Genomic DNA, 12,718 nt, shown 5'->3' on the forward strand with positions numbered 1-12,718 from the left:
GAAACATGCAGATCAAATCTGGGAACCAAAATATCTATGAATAATAAATATCTCCCAAACAAAGGCGTGGTTTGTGAATCAGTTGTATTTACAAAATGCAACCTATAACATTTTCCCAAAAGAATGCCCCTTTTGTGAGCAATATCGGATAATTATGAAAATTACACCGAACAAACGCAAATCGGTTAAATGGTTTAGTGTCGAATTTCTTATTTCATAACAACAGAAAGTCAGTATTTCAATGATTAGTATTGTGCACCCCACTTGTTGTTTACTCATATGAGGCAAAATTCCAAGACAAAGACAAAAAGAAACTGGATCTTTCAAAGTTCTTTAATTTCACATTCAGATATATTGATGATGTTATGTCGCTCAATAACTCACATTTCAGTGAGTGCTTGCATCTCAAATATCCTATTGTAAGTCCTCTGTGCATTTTTTTTTTAAACATTTATAACGATTCCGCAACGTATAATCGACAACAAAAATCAGTTAGGGATTGTTGATTTAAAATTGAGGCTGCTAATCAACATTCTGATTTTGAGTCGAAGTTTACCGATCGTACCGATCAATACAAAATCATGGAGCACGTGTATAATAAGTGGGATGAAAGAGCGATGTTTATTTTATTTTTCGAAATTTCCATGTGTTTCCATTTTTTTAATAAAAATTTGTGTTAACTTTTTTTAAAATGATTCGGTGTATTTTAATTTTGTTTTCAACTTAGTAAATACTATCTTAGTTTGTTTACCTGAAATAATTTCCTTTCATCACGGTTTTTCCCTTCGCAATTGCATGTAGAATTTTCGAATTTTCAACGAAGGGTCAATTGGCGAATTTGAGTTAGGGAAAACATTGATTCAGTGGTAGCACATTTCTGAAGATTTGGACGAAATAAATGATTTTCATTTTTAGAGAAAGTATATGTATACCTGTTTTATAGTAATAAAATTTCAGGTATAAAAAATGTTTTTCTTTTCGTTAATTTGAAGGATCATATAATTTTATAGAAGCACATCATTTGAGTAATGAATATAATATCAGAATATTCAAAGTTACTTAATGATACTAAATCAATGTTGGACATTTTCGAAAAGCAAACCATCTTTGTACATTGTACATACTTATTACAACCAACGAAAAATTTCAATATTTTGTGACTTAATACTTAAGTTATTGTTTGTCCAAAACGTTCTTTTTGGCTTGAATTTTAAATAAAGGGCCTGCATTTTCCTCAATGTTAAGGGTTTCATTTTATTTAGCTAGCTTTAGTTCATGTAATAAAAATACTGAAATCCGTAAAAATAAGTACCCTACGAATTATAATGCATCCACAGTATAACCATCCTTAAATGGTTATCACGTCCCTCGTATTCTTTCCCTAATTGGATCATGGTGGCCAGATGGTCTTATTAAAACGGGTTATCACATCCTAATTTTTACAGTAATGTTGTTTATAAAACATTTAAATTTTAAAAGGATCCATGTAACCTTATTGATTTAATAAACCTATTCTTTATGGATACTATATATAGATCTTTGAATATGGTTTTATCGGTACTGACATCGATTTAGTTTTTGATAATTTAAAACATACATTAATATGTATTGATTTACATTTACCAAAACTTATTGCCCAACATCCTGTCGGTGTCATGTACTTATAGTTTGGCCTTGCACTAGGTCATTCTTTTTCTCACACTTTTTATGACGAATTTACACTAAATCCATTTGGTGTGTACTGGTTGGTATTTAAGTTTTTGAGAACATGATTTATTTATAAGTTGTAATTGGCTTTAAATTAGTTTTCAGTAACGGCGAGTACTCTAAGATCTGTACATTGTATCTTTTGTGTCTATATGTAATTTTTTTTTTGTGATTCGTGCCGGTCGCATGAGTCAAGCCATTTCAAACTGATATTTACAGTTTGTTCTTATGTTGTACTGCTACACCATTGTCTGGGAGGGTTGAGCGCTCACAAACTTGCTTAACACCACCAAACAATGCATGTGTATGTCCCTAGTCAGGAACTTGTAATTCAGTGGTTGTCGTTGGTTGGTCTCTGTCATATATGTTTTTCGTTTATTGTTTTGTCATACATCAGGCCGATTGTTTTTTTCGTTTGAATTGTTTCACATGTCGGGACCTTTTATATCTTACAATACGGTACTGGTTTTACTCAAGTTTGAAGACGGTACGGAGACCTATAAATCCACGTCATTGTTGAATAGTTGTCTCATTGACAATCATACCATATCTTCTTACTTTGCATTAGTACTCTATCTACAGTTATCACTAGCCTGTCAACTCTGAGATTGAGAGTTCGAAACTCGCTCGTGGCAAAGTGCGTTCGACTCCAATCTTAGTTAACAAGGATTGCACGGAGGTGGGTGGGTCTTTCAAGCAACTCTTTCAATAAAGACGCTGTTATACCCAAAGTCGCTGAAAGTATGGGTACTTACCAACAAACAAACACACAAACAAACGAACGAGCCTTCAAAAATGCCACAATAGCATATAACTGTTGAACACATTTAAAAAATATCATACCGTGAAAGATAGTATTTCTTCTGTAACTTCCTCATACAACGACGAAAAGTATATGTTGACTTGCAACAAACTGTCACTACAAAACAAGAAGCTTTAACTTAATTTTGCATATAATATTGAATACGTCATGTGGACGATGATACGATCAACTATGCATACAAATTTTGCAAAGCAACATTAAAATTGAAATGTTATGAGCATATTAAATAAATAGTTTGGATTTGATGCATTTTGTCATCTTTTTTATCAGATTATTTTACACAAACCGCATTTAAAAAAAGTGTTCGATCTCTGCCTAAGTACAATGTGTACTGTTTCATTAAACAGATGATAAATGTAAAAATAAGTAGCCACGTTAGGAGCTATACCACCAAAAGGGCCTAAAAGAATAGCCAAATTTATCTCAGGTAAATTGTCTGAAGGGGTTGTAAACTACTGGTGCCTCTTATCTAACATCTACTATGTATTTCATAGGGCAGACATAGCATATACTGATATCTCTTTTTTCGCTTCTGCCTGTTTTCAAGAGAGAAAATATTGTTACACAAAAGTTTAAACATATTTCTTACCTAGTTTCATTCTTCTTTGCATAACAAAAATATGACAAAATTTTCTGAAATATGTACTTAAACAAGAGGCTCTCAAGAGCCTGAATCGCTCACCTGTGTTATTTTTTTTGCATTGATCTTTCATTTGAGACTATAAGTCCCAGATTACATCGTTGATTATTTTTTTTGGTTTAATGTATATTAATAAGTGCTTGAAAATGCCATTCAAAGTATCTCAGTTTTTGTCATATTTTCTTCAAAAGCAAAAGAAAAGGTTAATATCATCTTTTAAGAGCAATTATATCTGTAATTGGTGCATGACAATTTCAGTCATTTCCAGTCATGTTCACTTCTTTGAGTTTCTTCTTCTTTTTATCATTTTTCCATATCAAAAGTTAAACGCATCAAGAGAATGGAAAACAACTGTCATAATCCTGCCTTGATTCAGGCATTACCTATATTAATGCAGATATATATATATATATATATATATATATATATATATATAAAACGTCTGAATAATAGTCAACGATTTTTCCCACGAGGGCGCTGGATCGTTACGAGTAACGATACACGTACACAATAAATAAATTATATAAACGCCTAAAAAGTGTACACAACAACACCAATAACAAAAAAAGGAACTATAAATGTAATTATTTATAAATATTTCGGATAACAGATATCCTTCATCAGTAAATATGATTGTGATGTTGAATGAATCATATATCAGTCTACTTAGATTAAACTATACAAATCTTGAAATTTATACAATAAAAATGTCAAACCGAACATCAGGTAAGACGCTTGCACAATTCTAAATATGTGTTAAACACGACATAGGTTATATGACTAATTACAACAGAGAGTTCAAATATATGCTTTAAATAAAAATAATAATGTGCGATATGAACTAGCACAATTCTAAAGCTTTAACGGTGACGACAGTTATGATGTTACAAGAACGATTGCGTCAATAAGAATTCCAAATAAACAGCACTGAACGATCTAAATTTGTAAATATTTCAAATTTGACAACGGTAGAGTAGTTGCAACAGAGTCTGTGTATTTAAACATCGCAAACAAACGGCCGTTAAAATATAATAATAAATTTTGACTAAGGTTAACTAGTTGAACGTGGCTTGGTACTTACCTGATGTTCGGTTTGACATTTTTATTGTATAAATTTCAAGATTTGTATAGTTTAATCTAAGTAGACTGATATATGATTCATTCAACATCACAATCATATTTACTGATGAAGGATATCTGTTATCCGAAATATTTATAAATAATTACATTTATAGTTCCTTTTTTTGTTATTGGTGTTGTTGTGTACACTTTTTAGGCGTTTATATATATATATATATATATATATATATATATATATATATATATATATAGAGTCTATAAGAATCAACCAACCAGTAAACTTAATAGGTATTGGATCATCAAAATAGACAATACTACACAAACAGGGAAAATTATTTGAGTCTAAAAGATTGTGTAACAATACCGATAAATATATATATATGCAAGTTTAATATTTGGCAAACCTGTATCACTTTTTTATTTAAAAAAGTGTGGACATAGACAGGTGTCAGTCATCCATTTTTTTGTGTTTATCTGGAATTTATCTATTGTTAGAATCATCAAATTATAAAGTCAGTGATATTTTACTTGAATTCGCATCATTTTTTTTATTGTTTACAAACATGTCTAAAATGTCTCATGAGCCAGTCAAAATTACTATCTAAATTGGTTCATTATGTTTGCATCATTTGATTCATTGAAGATAGGAGGCAATTATATTTGTGTTATTTAGGTTTTTATAATATACTGTGTGCTGTGAGATTTTGAAGTTTGTTAGGTTTTTAAAAGGTAAATTACTGCAGTTGACTTGCAGATGTTGAAATTAACATTAATTAATCTGTTGCAAATAATTGTTTCATCGACTACCATACAAGATATCTTTTTTTTTTACATTTGGTTCAAATAGAATTGAGAATTGAAATAGTGAATATGTTTAAGAGACAATAAATTGACCAAAATGTACAAGACAACTAAAGGTGGCCAACACAGCCATAAGGTTTACAACAGACTGAGAAACCTCGCACAAAGAGGTTGGTTTGTACAGGTTCTGAAACACTAAATAAATGTATACTTGTTTTTGAAAATGGACATCTCTGAATACTGCGAAACATAGAGGTAAACCAAAATTTTAACAAGAATGTGTCCATAGTACACTGATGTCCGGCTCGCACTATCATTTTCTATGTTCAGTGGACCGTAAAATTGGGGTCAAAACTCTAATTTGGCATTAAAATTAGAAAGATCATATCATACGAAACATGTGTACTAAGTTTGAAGTTGATTTGACTATAACTTCATCAAAAAGAGTACACACGCTGAAATGTCTCGCCTTCTTTACTGATCATTGATTTTATATTGAAAGTCTTAAAAATAAAGGTTTTACTAAAAGCATCACAGAAAGTCAGGTCAGATAAATCGTGTCAGACAGACATATACACCTTACAATTTTTGTATACACAAAATATAGTTGACCTATTGCTTATGATGATTGAAAAACAGACCAAAACAAAAAAAAACTTAACATTGATCAATGAACCATGAAAATGAGGTCAAAGTCAGATGATACCTGCCAGACAGACATATACACCTTAAAATCATTCCATGCACCAAATATAGTTGACCTATTTCTTGTAGTACTTGAAAAAGACCAAAACACAAAACTTAACATTGACCAATGAACCATCAAAATGAGGTCAAGGTCACATTACACCTGCCAGTAGTACATGTTCACCTTACAACCATTCCATACACCAAATATAGTTGACCTATTGCTTATAGTACTTGAAAAACAGACCAAAACACAAAAACTTAACATTGATCACTGATCCATGAGAATGAGGTCAAAGTCAGATGAAACCTGTCAAACTGACATGTACCCATTACAGTCATTTCATACACCCTATATAGTTGACCTACTGCTTATTGTATTTGAGAAACGGACCTAGTCACGTAACTTAAACCTTGATCACTGATCCATGAAACGAGGTCAAGGTCAGGTGAACCTTGTCTGACAGACATATAGACGTTGGAAGGAACCCATATACCAAATATAGTTATCTTATTTCTCATAATAAATGAGAAATTCACATGACATAAAAACTCAATTTTTTTTTTAAGCAGTTGCTGAACCATGAAAATCAGGTCAAGGACATTGGACATATGACATACGGAAACTTCGTAACATAAGGTATCTGCATACAAGATATGAAGCATCAAGGTCTTCTACCTTTTGAAATATAAAGCTTTATACAAATAGTTTACGCCGCCTACGCCGGATAGTAATAACTATGTCTCGCATACTGTGACTTTCGTCGCAGGCGAGACAAACACTACCTTGACCAAAAACTTTAGTTTTTTAGTTCAAAGAGTAGTGGTAAAGAATTTATTTGCAGCACAACAGTATTTAAATGTTGATTACTGCAATTGATACTTTTCAAATTGTTGTTGGAAGATGGAAAAATATTTAGATTTTTTTTTTCATTCTAATGCATGGTATTTATTTATTTTGTTGCAAATTTATAAGCAGATTAGCAACACATATTCTAATTTTGTATTTTAAAAATAGCTCAACCTTCCTTTTGGTGGTTTTTAATCTTGTGGCACAATTTCATAAGATATTTATTCACTTATATATAAGGTATTGTCTAGCAGGTCTTCAAACTAAAATATGTATGGATGACAACGCTGACAACACCACAGCAGTGTATACATGTATCATTGAACACAACTTTCTGCGGTCTCAATAAAATCAAAATGGGTATAATAATACATTAAAATATTAAATAACATACTACCACAATACTAAAGTGTAATGTATAAAATTTAGTCATTTGTGTCTTGTTTTATTTACATCAAATTTTAATGTGATACAGAATACACCTCAATATTAAAAGCAAAAAGTCAATTTATAATAAGTAATGGTAATTTTCACACAATAGCTTATATAATATTGTGTAACTAATAAGCAGAGTTGTCATGTTTAAATACAATGGAAGCCAATGTTAAGTTGTCATGGTTACTTAAAATGGAAGTACATTTTTAATCATATCTGATTAGGTTCTTTTAAGTGAGGGTCAAACATTTTATAAGTTGATGGAACAATGTGTGGTATATTTGGTGATCACATTCTATAATTATTGTATAAAGTTTTTCACTAGTACAGTACAGTCTCTGCTGTAACTTAAATGACAATATGTGTCACGAAAAATTAAAACAATAAAAACGTGAGGTTTTTAAATGTGTTGAAAATGGGGGAAAAAACATTTGTTTTTGACTTAACTTAAGACATGCAATCATTGAAAACAAAAATTTAAAATCATGCTACATTGCATTTTACATGTCAACTTATATGTTTAAAACTGTACTCTGCAAGTTAATGTTTAAAGGATATCTCTCACTTCTGTTGCGTCACTTTACATCATCAGTGTGATGGTGTTCAAATCCAACATGTAGTCCACAAGTTCATCTTGTTGTCGATTTCCTTAGATTGACAATAATGTGTTGATACATCATGAAAAATGATGATATTGTGATTCTGGTCATGTTGATCTGTCAGTTTGATTTTGGCAAGTCTTTTAGTTGAAAGATCTGTAATACGCTGTTTGCTTTTGCAGTTTTGACTTCTTATTGTCATGGTGAACTGTTGACTGGTTATAAAATCATTGTCAAAGACTTTGTGGCACTGAAGACATTTTTTTGTTGATGTTATGTGTACCAAATTAAGTTTTCCTTTAATTTGTACTTCATTCTTGGTTTTAATGTCTTCCTTGGCATCAATTATATTGTCTATAGTTTGGAATGCTGTAGACCCAGTGGTATTCAACTGTAATTCTGATCTGTACGTTTTAGTAACTAAGTTTGAGATCTTGTAGGATTGTCCAATTTGAATTTTGTTAATATTATCGCCCCATGGCATCAGCTAATACAGCTGTCATAATCATTCTTTTCCCATAAATTGTTTCAACGTTTTCTGGGGATGTCATTTGTAAAATCTTTACAGACACTGTGCACTGAAAAGAAAAAGGATAAAAATTTCACAATACACTACAAAAAACGTATTTACAGGTTGGGTATTAAGCTGAGTTTTTTTCTATATAAGTTTAGATTTGTCTTTGAAAACTTTTTGACGTTTTTAACAATCCCTTTTTCATTTTGACTTCATACATTTTAAATTGCGATTTACAGAAACCTGTGCATTTTTGAGTAATGGTGAACAAATGTGTATACAAGTGTAATTACGTCTATGATTAAAGGCGGATCAAAACTTTAAAAAAAGGGGGTGGGTTACAGGTCAGCTTAAATTTTGAATTTGTAAGGGGGGAGCATGTTTTGAATTGTGATGCAACCTATTACAGGAATGTGTGTGTTTTTCAGTAAATGATTGACACATTTGCATACAAGTGTTAATATGTGTATAATTTGAGACAGGTCCTAACTTTCTAAAGAACAAGAATGTGTTCATAGTAAACGGATGTTCCACTCGCACTATCATTTTCTATGTTCAGTGGACCGTGAAATTGGGGTCAAAACTCTAATTTTGCATTAAGATTAGAAAGATCATATCATAGGGAACATGTGTACTAAGTTTGACGAACGAACAAACGAACGCACAGACTTAAAAATATACTGCCCATAGGTGGGGCATAAAAAGGGGTGGGTTATCTGTCAGCTTTATTTCTTGAATCTGTAATAGGGCCTAGAGCAATTTTTTCCTAATATATCTGTGATTTTTTTTAACATTTTTCAGATAAGGGGACCCTAAGCCTTCTGATCCGTTTGGATCATCTATGATAATAATAAAAATAACATGAATAATATTATTATATATATAATATGTATTGATTTATTTTGAATAAATACTGTTTGAACTAAAGAAGTGAACTCAAGTATAGTATGAAATTACTTTGAGAAACTATAGTACCCAAGAAGATACAATCAAGCACAAAGAGACTAGTTGTGTCAACATATTGATTTTAGGATCAGGATCAGGAAAAGATACAGCATTTGTGTGTTGGATATAAACTTAATTGTGAAACGCTAACTCAGTTACGTCACAGTACCCAAATTGCACCTATTTAGCTAAAATAGCAGCAAAAATCGTACAAGTTTTCTTAGGGAATAAACAATTTGTATTTTTTTATCATTTGACATTATGCTCGTCTTTCAAATAGGTAAATATATTTAAATACTCACAAAACATTCATAGTAAATATCAACCCATGAAGTATTCACCGGAAAAAGTAAAATCTACGGAAACGTCGCCATGAAACGTCCGCAAAAAAATCATCTTTTAAAAATGAGCAAATAAAATATGTTCCGAGCTTTCATTTGTTAAGAAATGAATAGTTAGCATGGACTAATGTCAAATTGTTCTAAATATTTGAAGAAATAAAACAAAACTTCTGTTATTTGATTTTTAAGGATGTGAATTTAAGCATGGATGCAATTTGGGTATTCCTCATTACAGAATCATGGATCGTTTGGAGGTCGGTTCAAACCCATTTTTCTATGATTCAATATGAATTCAAAATTATATTGGTGGAACTATATATAGTAAATAAGGATACATCTACAACATAAACACAGAATGGACACGTTTGTCTGGATCATAAATAAACGTAGGTGAAAAAACTGTCAAAATAGGTGCAATTTGCGTACCCCCACGTTAACTGTATGTACACGTAGCCGTCGTAGGTGTTTCAGTTGTATGTAAATAGTTGGTCTGCAAAAATCAAAAATTAGGACTTACAGAGCTACAATTACACTTGTACATGATATTGATATTTAAGTATCAACCTACCTTCTTACTGGGTTCTCTCAGTTCAATTTTTTTGACATCAGGAGATATCTCGGGTACCAATTGCTTGAAGGTAAAATGCAACTTTTTACAAACTTCTAAGTTACTTGTTCTTTGGACAGTTAATTCGTTCCTCCTTTTGGTGTGACTTTCGGATTAGTTATTTTGATAGGCGACTTCATAGTATGCGCTGACTGAAATGATTCCAACTTTTCGGGACTGAAGGATACAAACCGGATTGTGTGGTGGTTGCTGTTTTGAACAAACCCGTCAAAGTACATGATTGCACTGGTTTTTCCTTTCTTTAAGACGCTTACAGATTGGATATACCCAGTTATGATGTCTTGTGATGGGTCTGTGCGTTTCATTGTGTCGATTTAAAGAATAAGCTTTTTGATAGAAAGAGCGGGAGATTTTCCTAACCCGGATGTGTTTTCGGAAGATTTTTACGCTTTTCACATTTTTTTCCCGATAAGGCTAACTCGAAAAATTATATTCCCTTTAGCGGGCTATAGCTAGGCCTATATATGTTCTTGGAGAAATCGGAGATCGGCGGAGTATAATATTCGGGTTAAGAAATAGTCCAAAACGCAGATTTCTTTTAGCTAAAATTTGTTGGAGATCAGAGACTGTTTTTGGTCGGGCCTTAAGAGGTGAAATGAAATGCAATTTTTATATATTTTAAATGAAATTTTTTTTTTTCAAATCCTTTTTTTCTTTTCTTCATAAAATGATGTCCTTTAAAAGTCATTTCATTTGTGTAATGTAGGAATTTGTGTGAAAAGAAATAAATTTCCTTGCTTTTTAATGCTTCAACAGAATATTTTATGATCTGATTTTGCAATGTATGATCAGAGGCATGTTTTTTTTTTGTGGTGGTGGGGGGGGGGGGGGAGGGGGGGGGGGGGGTGAAGGGGGCTTATTGCATTTATAAAGACAGTTTCGCTTTCGAGAACTATTTCAATAAGCTAGATGATAAAGACGTTTTCACTCTTTGCAGACTTAGAACCGTAAATCACAAGCTTCCAATTGAATCAGTAGATGGAAAAACATACCCAGAGAAAATCTAACATGTAAATTGTGTAATAGAAATGAAATTGGAGATGGATTGCACAATATTTTGGAATGTACATATTTTTCAGAAGAAAGGAAAGGATGTATAGATAGAACATACTGTACCAACATTAACACCCTAAAGTTAAAAGCTGTAATGAATTGTTCAAAACAATCAAAACTTACAAAGTTGTGTAAGTTCATTAGAAACATAAATACAAAAAATGGATTCTCTCTGATAAAAAGTATGCCTTCAAACCTATGCATTCTTTTCTTCTCTTAGAAGTCTTTATTCGCTGCTACCTCATCACATGTAAATGTATCGTATGTCTTATTATATTATTATGTATGTCTATGTGTTTCTGTATACCGCTGTATCAACAAAGGTTTCCTCAGAATACATATATTTATATAAGAAACAGCAAGCTATAAAGGGCCTCAAAATGCCTATTTGAAAACAATAAAAAAAAAAAGAATAGTCAACTTACAGCAGCTTGGCTTCTTTGATCTCATGTGTGTTTGGAAACATTTATATTAACTTTGTCAAAATAATTTACAATAAAGACACCTTTTAGAATGTTACTTAATTTATTTTAAAACACAAAAAAAACCTTATATGTTGTATAGCAATACAGTGTACAGTGACTTTAATATGTTTAAAAAATATACAACACAATATATTTAAAAAGGGTGTGAATGTGTATAATGCAAACAAACTCAGGTTGCAAACAAGAAGTTCGCGAAGATGACTGGGAGCAAACGTGATTTGGTGTGAACGGATTTGGATTCGTCCTGTACCAGTTGACAATTCATTGTACTGCAACAAATTTCGAGACTTGTTTGTAACTTGTCATGGTTAAACTGTATACCATATATATATTCAATATCTTTAAGCATAAATAAAAAAGTGCTAAAAACTGATAAATTATATAAACTATCTGTCCAAGGGCAATTACTCTGCAAAAAAATCATCAGACTGGAACTAAATTTAAAATTTGTTTAAGTTCAAGAGTTATTTCTCTGCAAAAATCATCTAACCTGAACAAAATTGGAATTTGATCTGTAACTTGTCATGGTAAAGCTAAACGCCAAATATCAAATCAAAATATTCAAGCATGACAAAAAAGTGTAGGAAACTGATTTGCCAGTAAGACAGACGAACGTATATATAGATGGAAGAACAAAGTGCAAACCGAAAGTCCCCTTTGATTTCGCTGGAAGGGAATTACAAAAAAAAAACTTAAGTATTGTCAAATCAAAATTATAATGTACAAGAATTAGAAATGTGCAGTAGCAATCAATTCAGAATTATGGTTTTGAAGTCAAAAACTGATAAGTTGTTTTCAAATTGTTCAATTCAGATAACAGATGTCTCCCTTTTTCGGGGCCTTATACATGCTTTGTGCTTTGGCTTTTTACTTTTTGTTGATGGTTGATGAAGGCAATTAACCTTTTGATGCTTTAGTTGTCTCATTAGCAATCAAACCATATTTCTCATTATTATATTTGGTTCAAATAAGATTGTCAATTTCCTTTTAAAATATATAAAATAAAAAAGAAGATGAATGAGACAACTCTTTATTAAAAGTTAACAATTACAGGTCAAAGTATGGCCTTGTACACAGCATGTTGGCTCACATTGAACAGCTAGCTACAAAGACGTTCTGGATTTAAATGC

General features: G+C 31.6%; 1 protein-coding gene across 1 annotated transcript in view; it reads right to left on the reverse strand.

Moving 5' to 3' along the window:
- The window catches only part of LOC127724331 (acid-sensing ion channel 2-like), a 58,395-nt gene that overhangs the window by 2,452 nt on the left and 43,225 nt on the right, over positions 1–12,718 (reverse strand). The window contains exon 12 of the mRNA XM_052231265.1: positions 2,551–2,626. Within this exon, the coding sequence (XP_052087225.1) occupies positions 2,551–2,626 (76 nt within the window). The remainder of the gene's footprint in view (positions 1–2,550; positions 2,627–12,718) is intronic.

Source organism: Mytilus californianus, unplaced genomic scaffold (genome assembly GCF_021869535.1).
Source record: "Mytilus californianus isolate M0D057914Y unplaced genomic scaffold, xbMytCali1.0.p SCAF_14, whole genome shotgun sequence".
Classification (NCBI taxonomy): Eukaryota; Metazoa; Mollusca; class Bivalvia; order Mytilida; family Mytilidae; genus Mytilus; species Mytilus californianus.